At 37.3% G+C, this 21,706-nt stretch overlaps 1 protein-coding gene across 23 annotated transcripts in view; it reads right to left on the reverse strand.

The window, feature by feature from the left end:
• The window catches only part of GALNTL6 (polypeptide N-acetylgalactosaminyltransferase like 6), a 554,330-nt gene that overhangs the window by 295,629 nt on the left and 236,995 nt on the right, over positions 1–21,706 (reverse strand). For 20 of the 23 annotated variants that reach the window (XR_013950458.1, XR_013950459.1, XR_013950462.1 and 17 more), the window contains one exon: positions 14,950–15,058. Coding sequence is in view for 17 of the 23 variants with exons in the window: in XM_080590206.1 (XP_080446332.1) it covers positions 14,950–15,058 (109 nt within the window). In the remaining 6 variants the exon portion in view is untranslated. Of the gene's footprint in view, positions 1–7,850; positions 8,041–14,949; positions 15,059–21,706 lie in introns of all 23 variants that reach the window. The other 3 variants (XR_013950461.1, XR_013950463.1, XR_013950460.1) reach the window with 2 other exon arrangements.

Raw genomic sequence — 21,706 nt, forward strand, 5'->3', positions numbered from 1 at the left:
CTAATCACAACCCTGTAGCCAAGGGATGCACAGTACATCTTCTATTTAGTCTACTTATCACCAAATGCCACAGCCACTGGAATGCTTTTTTCATTTAACGTTAGAACAGACTGGTTGTAGACCATTAATCAGAGCCAAACCTTGTAAACATTGAATGAGCAAGCATGTGAGAGAAACAGCTCAACCACAAAAAAGGCTTCACAAATTTGGTTTAGCAACTGAATGACCTGCTAGGGTAAAAAGGAATTACTATGTAACCTGAAGAAATACTACTGATAGTGGTAAGGTGTTTGTTTCAGTGTTGCAATAAATTAATTCACACAAAACTGTCTCAAAAATAGCATTCTAATAGTCTCTAGTGCTGACAAGTTTTCTATAATTAATGCAAGTGTCCAAGCTGATCTCTTGGAAAAGCTCAAACTAAACTGTTACTACCATAGTATATAAAAGAACTGAGCAGCTCCTCGAAGTTAATGCAAAATTACAGTTGCACAGGTATGGTTTTAGGAGGCCCAGAAATATAAAATTAAAGGCTTTGAACAGCTGTAAATAACACAAGACTTTTCTCTCACCCTTTTGTTTCTTAATTCTAAGACATATTATAAGCACGTGCTGTTTAATGTATTCCATCACAGGAAAGTAACAGGGTGTGCCATGGAGCAACTCTGTTAGTAGGAATTCTTTAATATTTTATTTTCTTTTTTCTTTTCATAAATCAACCTAAACTAGCTCTCAGAGCTGGGTTTGCAGCTGTTGCATAAATAAGATGGAACAGCCTGGAAAAAGGAATTTAACTATGCATGAGTCTACAGTGTGCAACAGAAGCACTACCCCATGGTGTGCATCCTACAGAGAAAGAATCCATAGATTTAGCATGTAAAATCCCCACAGCAAGCCTATAGCCATTCTTACCGATGGAGATAACAAACACTCATAATTAAAGTCTAAGGCAGGCTCAGGAACAAGAACTAAGCCAGTTGATTCCCAATGCAGTGACTCACTAACAAGGACATCCTTCCTCCTTCTGTAAAGCTGAGAAGAGGACTTTTAAGCAAAGGGAGTTTGCAAACTCAGGGCCATGACAGTAACTTCCTCATGTAGTATGTATATGTTTTACCTCATATTCAACTCCACATGGACCTACAACATTATAAAATTCAGTGCCATTGTTCTCAGATAATCATTAGTTTATGAGGTTGACACGGAGTATACAAGTAATTACCTAGTTTAATAAACAAACCACTTCCTCAAAATTCAGATATATGAGAATTAACCTCAAGACATGCTGTGTGATCTCAAGGAACTGAATCAACATGCCAAGATTTAGCAAGGTGCAGTTACAGCAGATAAACAACTGAAACTCAAGCTATCACATGTTCTTGGCTTTGGTCTACCTAAGTCTTTATGCTTTACTTACAGTACTTTTTTTTTTTTTTTCCTACGAGACCTAAAGTAACACTTTGTATCTCAATGCTTTTTTCTCCTTTCCATGTCTTCTTTTGATTCATCAGTTACATTCCTTTTCTGAAAACCATCCCTTCCAACCCAAACCATTCTATGATTCTATGAATTTAAGAAATGATAGAGAAATCATTTCCTACTTTCCCAGGTAGCGAACTTAACTTTTAAAATCGTTCAAAACATCATTTGTTTAGCTGCAGTTGAGAGAAATAACAGAGGATTTAGACCAGATCAAGACTTGTTGACGTTGAGGAAGATTCTTTATATAAGATTAAATTTGGCATTTTAAAATGTTTTCAATTTTTGACATACCAAGATAAACTCATTCTTATTACTGAGTCTTTATTTTTTTGTTTTCAATATATTTTCAGAATACGTTTTCCAAAATCCATGATGCTTTTGCTAAAGTCAGACTTGAAGCTGACAGAAATCATTAGTAATGAGCTCACTTACTTTACAATGCATTTATCATCCTGATGGCCTGTGAAAATGCATGAAATACACTTAAGGTTATTGAAAGAACCTATCCTTCAATAGGATTTTAATGCCTGTAGGAGTTTGTTCTAAAAATAAATAAATGAATTGAAAGATCCCTACACATTACATCCTGGTTGTACACTAAGCAATGAGAAACCTCCCGATCAATTCCTTTCCTTCTCTCTTCTCCCATTTGTTTGTATCAGTTGACTAAAAAATATCTGAAAACATTAACTGTTCTTTATCAAGGCCTTCAGTGAGACAGTTGCCCTCAAAGTTTCTTATTAAAGGGCCTTCTCAAAACAGGGATTTAGCTCCTGAATTTAGTTTTTACAGCTATGAGACTAAACTTCCCTAAAATGATAGGTCTAAACTGAGCCTCACCAGTAGGCTAAAACTGTAGCCAAGAATCCATCCTTTTATGAATTTCCTGATTAGCATTTTTGAGACGTGTAGTTATCATATACCATATGAAACAGATACACACTGAAAAAGTGTTGTTACTTGAGCATATGACATTTCCAAAAAGTACTCAAGGACTCCTAACTTCCAGGTAAAACATTAGAATCCTTGGAAGAAAATAAATAAATAAATAAATAAATGCGCAGATGAAAAGATTATCTGTATCACAGCTTATTAAAAACTTCAAAGAAGTTGATTGTTGTATAAGCTGGGGAAAAGGTCATTTAAATGCCATACTTAAGTGGCAGTATGTTAGTAACTAGTTTTACTTACTGATTAATAACAGCTAATTAAGATGTCAACCCTCTAGAACTTTAACACCTTAAAGCTTTCACTCTTTTTTCTGAAGCATGTGAAGTTTGGATTTCTTCCCAGTATAACTGCTTCAGTAAAAGCTGGGAACAAAAATATATAGAAAAGCAAATAAACTAATATGTTATCTATTTAGAGTCTTTTTTTGGATGACAATATTACAATTAGATTAGTCTCTCAACTAAAAATCCCTGGAGAGTGACTCAAAGTATCCAATAACCAGAATTGCATTCCTGCCCTTGAAGGCAGGAAAGCAGACCTGGGAGGACAAGGGAACCAGCACTAAAAGGCATCTGCCATCTTACCCTCCAAAGAATACTCCTTCCCTGATTTATACACTCACTGTGTATGAAGCTCACTGTGCTTCAGGATCAGTCTCACCTTTTGTAGGCTGCTGTGGAACAACAATGCAAGGAGCAACTGGAAGTATCAGCAGCCTCACAGACACAGACTGGTTTCCAAAACACGTTCTTATTATTACCCAAATTAGAATTATTATTCAATATTATTATAATTATTATCCAAATAATTAGCATGTAAAATACAAGCAACAGCCTGGGTAACCTGAAATTACTTAACCATCATTTAAAAACATGAAAGGATAGACCTCTTTTAAGAGTAAAATAGCTGACAAATAGCAAAAGCAAGATTGACTCCATGTTTTAAAAATAGTGATGATGCCATGAATTTTATTATTATTATTATTAGCAATGACTATTAAATTCAAACCTCTTGCTGGCCTTTTGAAGGCCAAAAGGCTAAAATACACTCTGAAATTGTGCTGAAATATGCTGTGTGACCTGCCAAGTTGTATTTTCAATACATGAAAAATAGTCTTACAACATCAAGTCAAATATGAGCACATAGATAGTACTGTAAAGCAATACATTATTCATCATCTTCGAAGATCTTCGAAGAGCCTTAACAATGCAACAGTAAGGTAAACAACTGGTGAATTTGAGAGTGTAAACAGCTTTCTAGTTTCTTTGGAAAGGTGTTCTTGTGATTATCATCATGATTATTCTAGATGATAAAGTCTGTAACACATAAGGTTACTGAGGAATGTGCAGGTAATAAATATGTGGCACCATCATACTATGCTGATAACCAGTTCCCTCCAGCATTACGTACATTAGAGGGGAAAAAAGCTCCTCTTACGGGTCTTTTGACATGGATTCATGTCCAAGATTCCTTAAATCTTTAAATGAAAGAGTCTTTAAAGCTGGTTGACAGCACCTTACTCTATGTTTCAAACTTAAAAGATGATACAAAAGTAGTAAAGGAAATTCATCTTTTGTCATTGCTTCTGAATTGAAAAGTATGGTGTTGATATGCTATAATTGCTGCCAAGTACTTGTTACAGTGCTTTTGCCACAGTTTAATGATGATGCATTTTGCCCTTCATTGAATTGGGACTTTCAGAGCAAAACAAGTAACAACTGGAAACTGAAATACAAAAGAAAGCAATGTTTCTTTGTGCCACTGAGCCAAACTATAATTGCTCTGAACTGACAAACTTGATAATTTTCACACACATCACAAGTCAACTCAATTTAGATGGTCTATAGAGCTCTCCCTTCCTTCTCTTTCCACACAAAGATAAATCTATTCTAGAAGACCCTCTGTTGTGTGTTCATTTCTTTTTCTCTTTGTACTTGCAGGCAGCCACTCTTTTCAACTACCAAGTATTAAACGTTATACATTAAATACATTCACCAGCATCACAACTTCATCACTAATACTGATGTATTGACTGACAGATCTTTACTGCTGTACAGAAGGGGTAATAATAACCTTAGGACTATCATAAGTTAATTGGCAGTCAGCATCTGTTTCTTGGTGTTTTCTTTTATTTTGCTTTGGTTTGGTTGTTTCTTTTTTTGTTTTAAATTGTGCACGCACTGAGACCAACATGCAAATACATGGGGAAAAGGAAAAGAGGAAAGATGAGCACCTTCCAAAATTTTTTAAGAGCACTTTCTGAAATTTACACACTAGTTTCAAGCTAGAAAATGTATCATTGGTTTATAGTGTATACATAGACATCTCTTGCTGAGTTACTGGAAATATTACTTTCTTTCTGCCTGTCATGGTAAAAATCAACGTGCCAATGTCCAGTACAGAAGGGTACACTGGTAGTTCTTACAAATTAGCCTACCAATTACGTTCCAGTGGTAATGAGTTTTCAAAGGAGGGTGTGGGGGTGTGGATGGGGCTGGGGAAGAACTGGGGAAGCATCTAGCTAATTTCAACCACTAGAAATGCCTCAAATATTTGTTTCTTTTACTGGGACCACTGAGTCATTGTGCTTTCCAGAAACAACTCTTAAAAGGAACCTTGACTCTGACTTACAGCCATACATGAACTCCCTTTAATATATAGATTTAAGTGGCGAGAGTTGGTTTTATCACAGGCACAATTTTCCAACACAAACAAATGTTATACAGTCACAGTTACTCTTCTGGATTCTGTAGCCATTTATTATGAAGTGGTAATGTGAGATCCTGAGGAGGTATGTATTAAATCCCAAATCACCACTTAACTAATACAGTGAAATATTATTTCACAATCTGAGGAAGCAAGTTTGTTGTCATCCAGGAAAAAAACTTCAGCATCTGTGAAAAATCAAACAAAATAACCCTGTATTTTCTACACATCAAGGTTTAAACTTTCGGAGAAGGCATTGCTGTAAGTATTTCAAATATCTCTTTCCAAACCAATATTTGAGAGCATAACAGATTTATTTATGCTTGGCACCTGGCTTCAAATTGTTTTCAGGAGGACATCCAGACCATTAAGCTTGAGTGTTAGAATCAGATCATAGTTGACAGTGCTTTATATTTTACAGTGCAATATTTTTTTTAGTACGTGAAACACTTTATGTAAATACGGTAGATTGTAACCATCTCTTTCTTATTATATACCCTTCGTATGCCATTTCCTTGACAAGCAATGATTAACATTACATTTCAGAATTTTTTAATCATGTCAGACTTGCATTAAGATAAACCGATGAACATTTTTGCCTTTTATGAAACAATACGTTGTAAACTACAGGAAGCATATTCATGATTAATGCTATGAACAACTAGGTTATGACTACTTATCGGACCTTGGCTAACACTGCAGTTCCAATTATATTGCAAGTTCTCAAATCTTTCTAAAGGGATTGCAAGATCAGAAACCTAAATTACATTTAGTAAATTTAGTTAATATACAGTGTTGACAGAGTTCCAAATGTATAATCCCATCTGAAAAACAGGATAAGTAAATCAGTATTTTAGTATATACTACCCCCTCCCCCTCTTTGATTATTGTTCTTTGCGTAAGTATCACAGAACTATTTTTTTCATAACCTATAGCAACATTAAATGCAATTCCCTATTTTATGTAATTCCCCAGTATGATGTTGCCTAAAAACTTCTAGAGTCACTCTGGCACTAAGCTTTGCTTTGAAAAGTTCTTCTAAACCTAAGAACAGGCACTGTTCAGAACAATAAAGACTAACCACAGAAGTCTGGGGAAATTATTCTATCACACTTCATTCTGAAGAACTAAGATCAGAAGTGATGGGAAAAAAATAAAATCACCAGTGCACCATTTCTTTAGGTCACACAGAAGTCAAATCTCAGGTGTTCACTACTTTATACTTGTGTACACAAAACATTCTTGACTCTTTTGCCTCCTTTGAACAGTAAAGCCCAGAAATATAAAGTATTAGAAACGGAGTATTTCTATTTTCATCACAAAAATATACAATTCATTTATTTTTCATGTTCTTGTTTAGTTTGTTTACAGTATCTTTGTTTAGTTTTGGTTTGTTTCTAAGCTCCAGCTTCTGAATATATGAAAATAACCAAGAATCTTTAGTCTGAGATATACTGGTTTACAATAAGATTAACCTGTGTATGCATGGAAGGACAGTTGCTATCTGTCTGTGCTGCCTGCATGGTTCTAGGTAAGCAACAATCATTTGGTATTTTAATAATACAGATATTTTAATAATACATATTTTAATACATCTCTGATGAACTAATCTGTATGAATCCCTGCGCTGAGGCATGTTAAGGTCAAGGGGCTTAAAACTCCTCCTGTCCAAGATAACATTTTGAAGAAGCAGAAAAGTAAAGATGATATTGAGTATGGGGAAGAATTATAACTTTCATTCCTTCCCTCCACCTAAGTCTCCCACATGCTATTTAGATAAATAAAAAGGAGAAAGACAGACTGTGCAAATGGCTCAATAATTGTTGGGATAACCATTGGGTGATACAGCCCACTGCAGAAGTTTTTTCCTTTGAGAATTTATTAGCAGACAGGAGCAATACAACGCAACAGTCAAACATAAAAGTATTGACAGCCAAATCTTAGAAGTCACTTTATCAATTCCTTAACCCATTTCTTTTGAAGACAAAGATTATTTTTTTTTTTAATTTATGTTTAGAGCTCTAAACACAGGTCCCTAGAAGTTACCATTATTTCCCAAATTTGCTTCAATTATAGTGAATTTTCAATGGCCATCAAATATCACAATCATTTCAGCAAACACATTCAAGGAGTCCAAAATATCTCCAAGACATCATATAAAGGAAAAAAACAAAGTATTTAACGAACAGCCTTTTGAAATATTTTCTTTCCCTAACAATGTGAAACAAACTGAAAGCAAAAAAAAAACACTAAGGAACTTTTGGTATGCCATCTTTCCATGTCTCTTTATAGGCTATTAATTTCACAAATAGAATTGATCAACAATTATTCAGAAATCCAATCTTTTTTGTTGTTGTTTTCCCATTGGTTCTGTTCTGCTGAAAAGTTTCCATTTTTCCATTCTGCCAGCTCCCCTTTTGCAGTATTTAACAATGGAAAAGCTATCAGTCGTACTTAGAAATAGCTTTTCATGATCAGAAATAGCACCATATTCAAATATAAATGTTCAATCTATACTTCTCTAAAAGCCCTAGAATTGTGCATTTGAATTGTTCCTCTTATCTGAGAAGGGCTGTAATTCATCATTAATGCTATTACTTGTAATTGATGAGCACACACAGTAAAGAATTTCTTGATGGAAATAGGCATAATAACTTTTAGAAATGAAGTAACAATGACATTGACAGATTCTCTAGGACTCTTAGTCTTACCCAGGGTACAAAGACAGCAGTGGAATCAACAGAATTTCTTCTCATGGATGCTTCTGAATTACTGCCTTAGGTGTTCATGGCTCTCTCTTGTGAATCTCATACTTCTTAGGAGCATTCAGGGCATCTCAGACTTCTGTTCAGAAAGCCTGGAAAATCAGTGGTCATTGGCACCACACCAGCTGTCATGCTCCTGAAGTGAAGATATTGACAGACATGTTCTCAGAGTTCTTCCCAGACAACAAGAGGGAACTAGGGAAATCTCTTACGAAGCAAAGAAACCTGCCCAGTCAATAAACAGTAATACCATGGTCTTCAGCATACAGGAATTCTGTTCTATCTAGAGATCCAGGCAGCCTTGCACTACCCTGATACCATCATTGTTGCTGTACCTGGACTAACACACATACCAATAGCTACCCAGGTCATTAACACAAGTTGTATTTACATAGGGTGCACTCACAATGCTAACTTCAATGCAAGAATACTTTCAGATGTACGTGAGACAATGTTTACCACTTGCCACAAAAAAAAAAAAGATGGAAGATTTGCATTTGTTTACAGTTTTTAAAATTTTAATGTAAATTAAGCATATTTTTCATCAAGGCATGTCATCAGTTGTATTCCCAGAGGAAAACAAATTAATAGAAACAGCGCTTAGTTTAAACGCTGGTTTCTTGTCAGAAAGATGGCATGACGTCCGCTCTAATAAAGTCGGTTTCTCTGATTAGCTTACTCTGTTCCCTCCCCCTCCATTGTAGTATCTGATTGACTTCATGGGTTGCTTCAGAAAATGGAAACAACCTTTTTTTTTCTTTTCTTTTTTCCTGACGTACCTATGACAATCACATCAAGATTTTTCTTTTTAAAGGTAAACTTTCAGATTCCTTTTTCTATATTTCAATCACTAGTTTTGAAGTAATGAAAGAATAATATTCAGAGAAAAATGGAAGTGATTGGGATGACTGAATAAAATATCTTTGATTTCACTATGTCCATTCTGTACTGATGAGCAGTATATTTAATAAAAGTCATTAAACATTCCCTTCTGCCTTTGAGTAAATCAGGACTTGGATAACTGGAACTAATTGGCTATCTTCCCTTTTCTACTAACAGTATAGCAATTAGCTGCTTCTGCAACCTTCCACTACATTCTCTCTATTGATTTCTTGCATTCACATATCAAAATTAACCAAAAAAAGTTATTAGACCTCCCTTGGAAGTTTTATTTCCACTCAAAGAGATTGAAAATATTGAAACATCATTAAAAACTAGGTTAAGAGAAAGAAGCTGCAAGTAACACAACAAAATAATTCCTAATAGAGAAGTAGTTCCAGTGCTTTTTCTAACTCATAATAAAAAAGCAAGGCTAAACACAATAGCATACACTAAATATACAATTAACCTGATAAAAGCATTCTACAGAAAATCATAGTGGTCAAAGAATAACGAAGATTCCAGACAGAATTAGAAATTTTAAAATCTACAATATAGGATGAAAAATTTGGCTATATCAAAGGCTGTAATTTCACAAATAGAATTATCAACAATATCAAAGTATCTGAGAAAAGTATGAAAAAGGACAGAAGTCATACCCTATGAGTCAACGCTGAGGACGTTTGGGTAGCCTGGTTTGGAGAAAAGGAGGCTGAGAGGCAACCTCGTTGCTCCCTACAACTTTCTGAGGAAGGAATGCAGAGGAGGAGGTGCCGGTCTCCTCTCCCTGGGAACCGATGACAGGACGTGGGGGAACAGCACAAAGCTGCACCGGGGGAGGTTCAGACTGAGCATCAGAAAAAAAAAAAAAAAATCTGTACCGTGAGGGTGGTCAAGTACTGGGACAGGCTTCCTAGAGAAGAAATTGATGCCCCATGCTTGTCTGTGCTCAAGAGACGTTTGGATAATACCCTCAATAACATGCTTTAAGTTCTGGTTAGCACTGAAGGCAGCTGGAGCAGATGATCTTTGAAGGTCCCTTCCAACTGAACGATTCTATTCTATTCTAGCAGTGTATCCAGGTACATACTTTTTTTCAATAACAGAGGGAAGAGACATTGGTTAGCTATTTTATACATACATTTAAAATAATCAAGTTCCAAATTCTTATTTTATTTTGAAAAAATAAATTGAGATGCCATGTTTGGAAAGCATCGAAACTAGGTATCATGATGATTTCAACATAATGTTCTTTTTTCAACAAAAATCCATTTATAGTTCAGCAATGATTCATATAAAATTTATCTAAAGAAGGTTGGGCATTCCATCTATACTGACAGAATCACTAGTATTTTCACCAGTATCACGTAAATTAGTTTCTTTTCATATCTATCTAGGACTTCAGGCTCTTCATTCATGGCAGATAATACATACCAAGTGACCTGCAGATCCACAACTGATTTCTTCTTTGCAAGAAAATGACCAATCTGGGATGGCCTGAATTATCTGTTTCACTGACCTTGCATTTGACTATCAAGAAATCATTTATTAAACTGTGACCATTTGTGCCAGTATTGCATCATCATTTCTGGAGATCAAGGAATCACTCACATGTCAACTTTATCTGGAGTGTTATTAGTGGGGAATTTTTAACTCATCTGCATATCCATTTAAATTGGGGAAATGCTTTTTTTTTCCCCCTCTTTTTCTTTTGTAAATCAAAAGGACATATGGTTTGAAGTCAGACAGCAAAATCTAAGCAGACTGGACAATTTCCTTTCAATGCCGGCTGTACAGTACATATTCTATACTACATAATATAGCTGGGCATAGGTGTAGGAGCCGTTTGCCATTTTGTGAATCTGTGCAACAGTATCAGTAAGATCAGGGCTGTATCTCAGAGAAACCTGTGAGTATTCTACTAGACCTTTTGTGATGTGCAAAACAGGTAGCAGTACAGTCCCACATCACAAGTTCATTTACAGACTTTTACTAGGGTACAGAAATAATATGGCTAGCAAACAAATTAACTTTTAAGGAGTTATGTCTCCAAAGACTTCTTTGGGTTTTTGCCACTGGTAAAAAGAACAATAACCTACAACATTCTTGATAGAGTTAGAAAGCATTATCTTTTTTCAAGACAAGAAATTGAGTCACTGAGAAAATGAAATACCTGTGAGAAAACTGGAAATTAAACTTAAATTTATAGACTTCCAGACTGTTGCCTTAATTATAGGCCATACAACGCAGTTCCAGTAATATTCAATTATTCTAATACAGCTGGAGAAGCAGGATCATTTATGGAGTGTCTGGACAAAGAGTGTGGAGAGCTCAGCTCTCTTTCAGCTATATCAAAGATTTCTCTAAGGATTTTGACGTGTATTGGGTCTGGCTGGAATGCAGTTAACTTTCTTCGCAGCAGCCTATATATGCTGTGTTTGAATTCGTGACTAAAACAGCGTTGATCACTCACCGACATTTTGACTATGTGCTTGCACAGCCTCAACACTTTTTCTTTTTCCAACTCTGTTGCCCCAACAAGTAGGTTTGGGATAGGCAAGAAGCTGGGAGGAGACATCCCTTTGGTCAGTTATGGGTTGTGTTTCATGCCATATAACATGACTCTCAGCAATAAAATGGAAGGGAGAGCAGCTTGGGAGACAGTAGCAATTGCTTGGAGATCAGCTGGGCATCAGTCTGTTTGTGAGAGGTGGTAAGCAATTACCTTTGCATCACTGGTTTCTTTTTTTTCTTATTTTTTTCTTCTTTATTCCTCTTTCCTTTGTTTATTAAACTGTATATTGACCCATAAGATTTCTTGCTTTTTTCTTTTCTTTACACTCCCCCATCCTGATGAGGGGAAAGGAGTGGGAGAACAGTTGTGTGGTGATTAGGTTCCTACTGGGGTTACCCCAAAAAAGTCCTTTGTTACACCTGAGATGGGGCTTGAGGGGTTCGAGATAACCACAGACTTGATCAGTGCGCTAGACTAAACTTTTAGCCATTATACACAACTCTCACTGAGTTGCGGTCTGAGGCTGGGATTGTGGGGCCACTGTTCTGGAAATAGATGGCCAGGAAGCCCAGCTGGTGGGATCACTTGCTAGGGACCACAGGAGTGACAAAGAGATTGGAAGAGAGGCAGCCATCTGCCGAATCTGGAGGTGGCTCTTCTCAAATGTAAAAGCAACATATCCCTACAATGAAGATCTTGTAACTATCTCTAAACTATCAAAGAATGTTGAATAAAAACTATATGGAGCACATGTGGACACCAGATTCACCTCCTCAGTGGCAGAACAGTGGCAGTAAAAAGCAGATACAGTGCGATGGCATCTGTAATGCCCTTTGTTGTCAGGTGGGAAGCACACAAGCATGTTTCCCCCTCAAAAGGGGCTTCACCAAATATTCCCAGCTGAAAGAAACTGATCTTGGAATGATCTATAGCATGAGCAATTTCTGTGTAAGTGAAGTTGAAAAAATAGTACAAGTTATTGAAGCCTTTTTATCTGCAAGAACCTTTGAATATTAATTTTGTTTTTGCTGTATCAGGAGCTTATACATGTAGAGCCTTGCCACTCCATTATTCACTCCAGTCTCAACATCCTTCTCAGGTACAGCCATGATGCTAAAAGAATGTGAACTACTGGTGAAAGCAGCATAAAAACACATTTGAATGTCAGAGGTGCCAACAAAGCCCCACAAATCCAAAAGTAACATGAACTCACTTCAGTATTTAGATGCTAGATTATTTCTAATTTTAGAGACAAAAAAGATGAGCTAGAACACTTGAAATAAACAGAAATAGTACAATCTTTCTGCATTTCTTGCAAATGACTTGTGGTGACGGAGCACTGGAACAGGCTGCCCAGGGAGGTTGTTGAGTCTCCTTCTCTGGAGATATTCAAGTCTGGACGCCTACCTGGGCAACCTGCTCTAGCGAACCTGCTTTGGCAGGGGGATTGGACCCAGTGATCTCCTGAGGTCCCTTCCAACCCCTACAATTCTGTTATTCTGTGACTTTACTCTTTAGCTTTAAAACAACTAAATGCTTACCTTTCAAGGCACACCTATTAAACTCGGGAACATCAGTTTTGATTTTGTGGAATAAACGAGGATAAAAACTTTTGGTCTTGCAAGAGAACAAGTAGCCAAGTTAGCACCTCTCTGTAATTATGTTTATGAAATGCCCATTCCCAGTACACACGAAACTAAGATTTACAGACAAACTGGATTCTGAAAAGACTTCACTATTCTCCTCATTTCTGTGTAATTGCCACTGACTGCCTTTTCTGACATCACCTGAGAAGACCTTCCACTGGTGTTATTTTCATGCCTTCAGATTGTAGAGCTTATTCTCTAAGTAATTTTTAACTAAAAGTTGATTTCAAAATTTTGGTTTGCTAGTATGGACAGAAATTATATAGAATGTCCTAAAAGAGTGCACAGAGATACTTCTGTACTCTACCTTGGCAGTTGCATTACTATATTGTGATTTCAACAACAAAACATTAAAAGTTAGTTTAATGTAATGAATAATGACACAATTTCTTAAAAAGATTTTTAAGATGTTCAGACTCAGCAAACACTCAGGAAACCAATAAAAACATAAGTCAGAAGAATTTAATACATTATTTTTCTCAAGGAAATAAGTTTACTGGTAAAATACCCACACACTTGTTAAATTATAACCGCAGTAGAATGCCCAAGTAGGACAATGCCACATAACATGTTTTGCTAATTTCTTAGTCAACTCCATGCAACAGCTTGCATTACAAAGGTAATGCTACAGCTATCCATCAGATAATCAAAAGTATTTTCATTTATTTTCCAAAACACATGGGTTCACGTTAAATATTCAAGAATCAAAAGTCCATTGCCAAAATGTCAGTGCACTACTCTCAAAAAGGTCCACATTCCAAACATGACATTCCCTACATCTCTACAAGTTTCTACATATATGCTGCTTCTAGTTTGTGCATTCTCTTAGATACTTGTCATTCTACATACAGTTGGAATAAGCGCTAATCCTGTATGTAATTTGGAACAAAGTTAACACTGATCTGTCAAATCCTAAAATGCCTAAAATATCTTCAACCCTCCCCCCACATTGTTTCCTCCTAAGAACATGTAGAAGGGAAGGATCATTTTTTTTAGTTAGTGACCAAAAATATTCAAAAGAGAAAGGAAAAAACGGTTTATAAAATTAATCTGCACTTGAAATATTTTAGTGGCTCAAGACCTCCCAAAATGAAGTACTCGCAAAATACTACGACTCTGTCAATTGGATTCAGTATTTGGGGGGAGGTGTTGGCTATCTTCTGACAGTTGGATCAAGACAGCATGATTCATCTTATAATAGTAGATTGGCCTTTGTAAAATGACTTTCAGACACTGATTAAGGTGCAATTTAACTGCTGTTTCCCTTCCTTTCCTTTTAATTTAATTCATCTTATTCTGAATAGCTGTAAATTATATTACAAAAGAAAGATTTAACTCTGAACATGCTCCTAAGACAGAACGAGTAACACAAACCTTTGTTTGCACATATGTCCTACAGTACATAAAGGTACATTAAAATTATATTACTCAATGTAACCAAGTGTCCTTCAGTGCATCTGCAAATACAATTTGCTTCCATTTTCACATCATTTTAGACTGTCAGAATGAAGTAGCTTTAGCCTAAGTACGACTAAAAGATTGGAGTTCAACAATGGCAATAGGGTCAAAATTTGTTCCTAACGTAACCCTGGATATTCTTGACAGTTATAGGTACCGGGCTCAGATTTTTTCCACTGATTTAAAGACAACTCAGCTGCAGTTGCTACATACGTCCCTTTGTTTGGAAACCAACACTTTTGCTACTTTTTTTACAGTATCACAACTGATTTCAACATGAAAAATATTCTGTTAATATTTTTGCCCATTTCCTAAATGCAATCATTACATAGCTAGTAGCATTCAACACATTTTTGTTTTCACTTAGCTGTTTTCAGAGATAGGATGTTTGTTTGTTCTGACCCCTCAGTTCAGAACATTATCAATCCTTGTGACATGCTGCAAATACAGACTGTTATGATTCTTTTTAGCTGACTTAAGAGAAAGAAAATCATATGGGAAAAAAAAATGAATAAACCACTTAAATTTGCTCTGAACTTAAGTATACCTGAACGCATGGCATCTTTTTGAATACTTTCATAATCATGCCAGTCCTTCCTTTTCAAGCCATCAGTCCAGGTGAACAGCTGTCCATCTCCCAGCCCCAATGGAACTGTCTGCAAAAATAGCAAATAAACAAACAAAAAAAAACACAAATAAATATGCACATACATGTATTGTTTGCATTATTAGAGATCAACATATATAATATGGCATTAGTGAGCAAAACATTCAGTCTATCCAGTGCAAATATTGAGCCTTGACTGTGGAAAATGAAGCTACTATTCTAAATACTGTGAGAAAACTATGAATTTAGATGTTAACTAAGTTATTAATTTAAGTATGTCAAACACATCCGTAATATTTCTATTAGCGTCTTGCTATGGCTACTACACAAGAAGTTTATGGACGTTAAATGGACCACTAAAACAGCAGGCTGTCAAAAACGCCTCATTCTTCAACTCAAGAAGTACCTCGATTTTTTGGGAGTTAAATTCTCATTTCTACAAGACTGGAGTTATAGTTACTCAGCACCTCCCAACATTCCCCTTTAGCTTTGGATTTTCCTGGAATAGCCAATCATGAGTTATTGCTATTCATATAAGGCCAGACCCACTGCCTTAGAGAGGCAGAATGTAGAGACCCCCAAGGCACTTTCAAATCAGTATATCTGTATGTGTGGTAAGAGACAAAAAAACAACAACCACCCCCCCCCCCCCCAAGCCCCCCCCTTCCTCCCCCCCAAAAAAACACAAACACAACTAGCAAACCAAAAAAGAAGCATGCATGCAACATGCAGCTTTTGCTTTCCAGACTCCAATTTCCCGGGTAAAGCTAAGAAGAGCTTACAAATTAACTTTCCAGAGCTTTGAAAACTTTTTCTTTTTTCCTCATTCTTTCTGCCAAATGCTGGTATTTTAACAAAAATAAAAAAATACCATTAGAAGTAAACAAAATTTAGATCTGTAAGAAGTATCACAAGGCTGCAGAAGGTTTCAAGTAACATTTGCCATTTTCTAAACACTTAATTTATGAAAAATGTGGTTTAAAAAAGTGTAGCAAATTCTGATAAACAAACAAGAGATGATTTACCATATCTGTGCTGAAGAAAGAGAAGAAGCGATTTGTTGCTGCTTACGAGTAACAGAGAAAATCTTATTCTGTTAATCCTAGGTTTGAACCAGCACACTGTGCAGAATGAAGGGCATATGTATAATGCATGTTACAAATGCTGTTAAGCATGTTCAAAGGATGTGTGAAAACACACTTGCAAAGCAATTCTGGGGAAACAACATTTGATCAGTCTTCTTCTGAGAAATATCTTGAAATCTCAACAAAAATCTCAGGCACATGTAAGAGTGATGCTCTGAATGTACGATGCTTCTTCATGTATGAAGCATGTGAACCAAACAAATGAGTTACTGAGAAACAACAATCTTATTCTGTTAACATGACCTACTTTTTTAATTTTAATATCGAAGGTTGGTAACCTACATTTCATATTACTGAAATAAAATCCAGCCTGGGTTCACTCCTCTATTGCAACTTTTGCAGATGTATTCCAAGAAAACATTTTTTTTTTTCATGTCTTAACATATATCAGAGGTTCATACCTGGAAGAACTGAAGAACTAAAGATATTCTGATAAAACTATTTCATCCAACCTTTCATGGCCTCAAAATGAACTCATTAATTTCAATAATTCTTGTGTACAAATAATGATAACGTTCAAATGGTAACATTAAGCAGCTTGTTTCTTAAAGTCAGAAACACAAGGTAGAACGGAGTTATACATGATTCTTGAGCCCAGCTTCCTAAATTAGCCACTTCAAAGCAAATTAACTGGCTCTTTTAAAAGTGAGGCACAGACAGATTGACTTCAGTTAAACTTCTGCCTCTTCTCAACATGTGTACAGCCAGTGTGAATCTCTTGGTTGTAAGAATTCAAGACTATCAGAACTATCAAAAGCATGATAAACTTCACTTTTGTGACAATTTATTCCCGTGCTGGTCCCTTTCCCTGAAAACAGCGATTTAAATAGCAAACTTGCAGCACTCTGAAAGGAAGCTGAGTAGTACAGTTAGCAGCTGGTTTCCTGTTGCCTATTTGCATTTTGATGCAATACTCTTAAAAAATATTAATTACTTGTAGTTACTTTACCTGATAACATTTACAAGTCTAATGTACTACAGGGCCCTCTTGCAAACATAATATACTTAAGTAAATAAATTCATTAAAATGAATCTAGCAAAAGGATAAATATAAATCCAAATACTATGAAATAGCAAACTGAAGTCTTGCTGTGGCTCAAATGTTTGAAAAGCTACATTGCCCTAGGAAGAAACAGGTAACAAACAAACCCTAAAGTACAGTGTTGGATACATCATAAGTATGTCGTAAGTATCAAACTTGTGTTTTGTTATACATGGACTAACTGCCTCCTGTAATGGCTAGGCCATGATTCCTTGATAATGTTGCTGCTTGCAAATACACAAAAGACAGAACTGCAGCACATCCCATGGTCAATCTCAAGATGAGTTCTGAGTAGCTGAATACGAAGTCACTTCATAATACAGGATGTAAAATGGTGGTTTTACTCAGGTGGGCAGCCAAGTTCCACCACAACCGCTCTCTCACTCCCCCTCCTCAAAGAGGAACGGGGAGCAAATACGATGAAAAGGGCTCAAGGGTTGAGATAAGGACAGGGAGATCGCTCAACAATTATCGTGATGGGCAAAACAGACTCAGCATAAGGAGACAGTAAGATTTATTGCCTATTACTAACAAGTTAGAGAAGTGAGAAACAAAGGAAAGAAACCAAAAACGCCTTACCCCCCTCCGCCCTCTTCCACCTCCTCCCCTTGAGCAGTGCAGGGGAATGGGGGCTGCGGTCAGTCCCTATCGCTTCATCTCTGCCACTCCTTCACAGTCACTGTCTGCCCCTGCTCCACGTGGGGTCCCTCCCACGGGATGCAGTCCTTCCCGAACTGATCCTGCAGGGGCTTCCCACAGGCAGCAGCTCTTCAAGAACTGCACCCACATGGCTCCGTACCACGGGGTCCATCCCTCAGGAGCAAACTGCTCCAACCTGGGTCCCCCACGGGCGGCAGCTCCCCCCAGAACCCCTGCTCCTTCATGGGCTCCTCTCCACAGGCTGCAGCTCCGGCCCGGGGCCTGCTCCTGCAAGGGCTCTCCATGGGCCGCAGCCTCCTCCAGGCCACATCCACCTGCTCCACCGCGGTCTCCTCCACAGGCTGCAGCGTGGAACCCTGCTCCACCGTGGTACTCCATGGGCTGCAGGGGGACAGCCTGCTTCACCATGGTCCTCACCATAGGCCGTAGGGGACTTCTGCTCTGGCGCCTGGAGCACCTCTCCCCCTCCTTCTTCACTAACCTTGGCGCCTGCAAGACTGTTTCTCATTCCTCTCTCTCTCCCAGATGCTGCGTGGCAGCGTTTTTTTGTTTGTTTGTTTTTGGTTTGGTTTGGCTGTCTGTTTTGTTTGTTTGTTTCCCTGTCTTAAGTATGCTGTCACAGAGGCACAAAACAACATCACTTATTGGCTTGGCTCAGGCCACCAGCTGGGCCATTATCTAACATGGGGCAGCTTCTAGATTCTTCTCACAGAAACTACCCCTATAGCCCCCAGCTACCAAAACCTTGCCACGTAAACCCACTACAGATGTGTTAACAGACCCTGATTATCTGAATTTTCACTGAACACATATTCTACCATAAACTGATAGGCTAAAGTGAAGTAACATTGGCCACCCAGCATAAATATAAATGCTAAAATGAGCAATACCTTTTGTTGCCTTTCTTTAGGATTAATGCAGCCAGACCGATGATTAAAAATTCATGCTATCCAACACCTCCAGCATAAATTTGGGATTAGACATTTAAAGAAATAATCAAATAACATTGTGTTCAAGCCCATGAATAAAAAATTTAACAAGGATTATTAATCTGTGGCTAAGCAAACTACTGAGCAACAGATCATGGGAGACAAGGTATGCTGGAGAACACATATTGGGTATTTGCATGTTCCCACTTCTCATACAGCTAAACAGCAACAACACGGCAACACTGGTGTAAAATTTTAGTCTACACTTCTGTAACTGCGTGTACACCAAAAGGCAAGAATACTCTTTGGTATGCTTGAGGCACTAAGGCATGGTAAGACTGGAGAACTTTATGGTTCCTCCCCAAATATGCAGCAGGGCTTCTTTCCAGTGGAAACCAGAGTATAAGAAAAGAGGACCAGGCACCCAAAAGCACTTCACCCTAACACAGAAGCAGTGTAGTTGGAGTGCCTACCTGAGTCATGAGTTTTGAAGGTGCTCCTACACAACCAGATTTCCCATGGCCCTCCTGATCGGCTTTTGTTTTAGGTGTCCTTTCAGATAGACAGCCACGGTTAAGTTCAAGGTCTGACCAATGCAAACTGGATTCCTATATATTTAAAATACTTTTCTCTTTTGTGAATATACCAAATGAAATCACATGAAATTCCTTCGCCTCAAAAAATCAGGCCACAGATTCACAGTAGTGCTCAAAAGCAAAAAGCACTCAACTTAGTCATATTAAATATCACTACTGCCTTCTTGGATTTAGTGACTAATTGCTTACTGGCTTGTGAAACAATTCTTAACCAAAGTTTTAGTTACACATATTCTTTAGTGATACATTATTATATGGAAATGAGAAACCAGCAGAGAAGACAAGCTGAAACATGTTCAGGGTTTTCCCCTCCAAAACATTTCTGTAAGTTACTCACAAATAGTGCAATCTGTCTCTACAGCCCTTAGCCTCTTGAATTTAAGAACTGTTTTTTATCATTGCAACACTATTAAAATAGTGAAAGTCACTCTGCATACAAAGAGCTGGATTGTGACTGGATGTCAAAAAAATCCTACAACAATTTATCATCCAACCATTTGTTACAACTAGTATGCAGCTGTGAGTTGCACATTTTTAAGTGTTTCGGACCAAAAGGGATTACCCACCTACAGCAACATTGCATACAACATCTGCCTTACTATTTCATTTTTACATTAACCTCAAACCTTTAGGGATGCAAGACTGATAAAATACTACATAGACTCAGAAGATCCTTCTCCTCTAGAGAAGATTCAACATCTGGTTCAATTACAGAGAATACGATGAGCCCAAAAAATAGCACAATTATCAAAAAAATCTTGCTCACAGACTATTAGATTCCTCATAGGGAAAAAAGCTTCTCTGTTGTGACATTTGAAAGCTCAAACTCAGAAACAAGTGCCTTCATTGAATAACTCATTTATTTTTAATTTCACTCTGAGGAGACAGACAATTAAAGGGGTCTCAGGCAAAGGAAGATGACATATCAGTGGAAATGCACCTTTCTAAAAAATACAAGAGATAATTACAGATTCACTTTGAGCCTGAGGATTTACTCACTAGCTCTAGGGTTATTTTGCTGAACACCAATATACAAGCAACTACTGCATTAACAAAACATCATTAAAGCTGATCAGCATAACCATTTCCAATTGTATAATGAATTTCAGGAAATAATCTTACATAGAACATAGGCACTTGTTCCTGCTCAGGAAAGATGCACATGGGAAAGAAACGTGGCATAGAAGCACTGACATTAGACATTTTCAGGGATGTTTCAACAGTAGAATAAAGGCAACCACTGTCTGATTCACCTTCATTCTTGAAATAAAAGATTCTGTATAGTGTTCGTAAACAGTGTTGCGTAAAAAAGACAATTTGTTATTTTTTCCCCTCTTCCTACCACCATGCTAAGCCCTGTCCAACTACTGCGATTGAACTAGACAAAAAGAAAAACAAAAACACACACACAAAAAAAACCAACCAACAAACAAAAACAGAAAATTCATTGAGCAATGAAATTCATTCAGTTATCAGAATAAAGGTAAGGATTGTTTTTCAAAGTGGTGGTATCATTGGATATACCACCATACGTATATTATAAATCAGCTCCAAAATCGCAAGGTGTCCATTTTCTAAATTTCAGTTCTGCTATCATTACAAGCATAGGAACACAGACATTCTCATGAGGCTTCCTTCCCAATAGGTGGAACAGTCATGAAAACTACTTAGTCCTGAAGATTTCCCTTTTTTTCTTATGCTAAATTTTAGCACAAGACTATTAAAGTGAAATGTTAGCACTGTATCACCCAAAATTTGAAGTCAAAGGCTCTCCCACTTCCACATACAAGCAGCATCCACACTGGTGCAGTGACAAGCCGAGGAAATTCAGGATAAAAACTAAAATGCTATTTCCCCTAAGGAGGTGCTTGCTACAAGGCAGCCTGATCTAGCAAAAAAAAATAAAATCCAAACATCACACTATCCCATCCCTATGCCTTTATGCTTAATCTCCGACCATTGCATGTGTGGCTCTCCTTCCCTGCAACTCTTCAGCATTAGACTAACAAATGAAAAAGGTCTCACATCTGAACTGCCTATGTATAACTGAGATCTGTACAGAAGCACTATGCAGAGTGAATAGGGACAATACAGTCATTAAGCGCCTACGAAGTTCCCATCACCATAAAACGTAAGTATTAAGTCTAGTGCTTTGGATCCACCGTGATCTTCTCTAAACATACCAGGAGCAGGCAGTGCACAGCTTGAAAATGCCTGCTGATAGCTGTGAACCCACAGGTTACATGCTTCTCAGGGTCCTTCTCCAGGATTTTGTCCCTCTATGAGGGGTCGATGGCTGCAGCAGGTACTGGGGTGGGCTGTGGG

The sequence above is a fragment of the Anser brachyrhynchus genome (genome assembly GCF_964034855.1).
Source record: "Anser brachyrhynchus genome assembly, chromosome: 4".
NCBI classification, from domain to species: Eukaryota; Metazoa; Chordata; class Aves; order Anseriformes; family Anatidae; genus Anser; species Anser brachyrhynchus.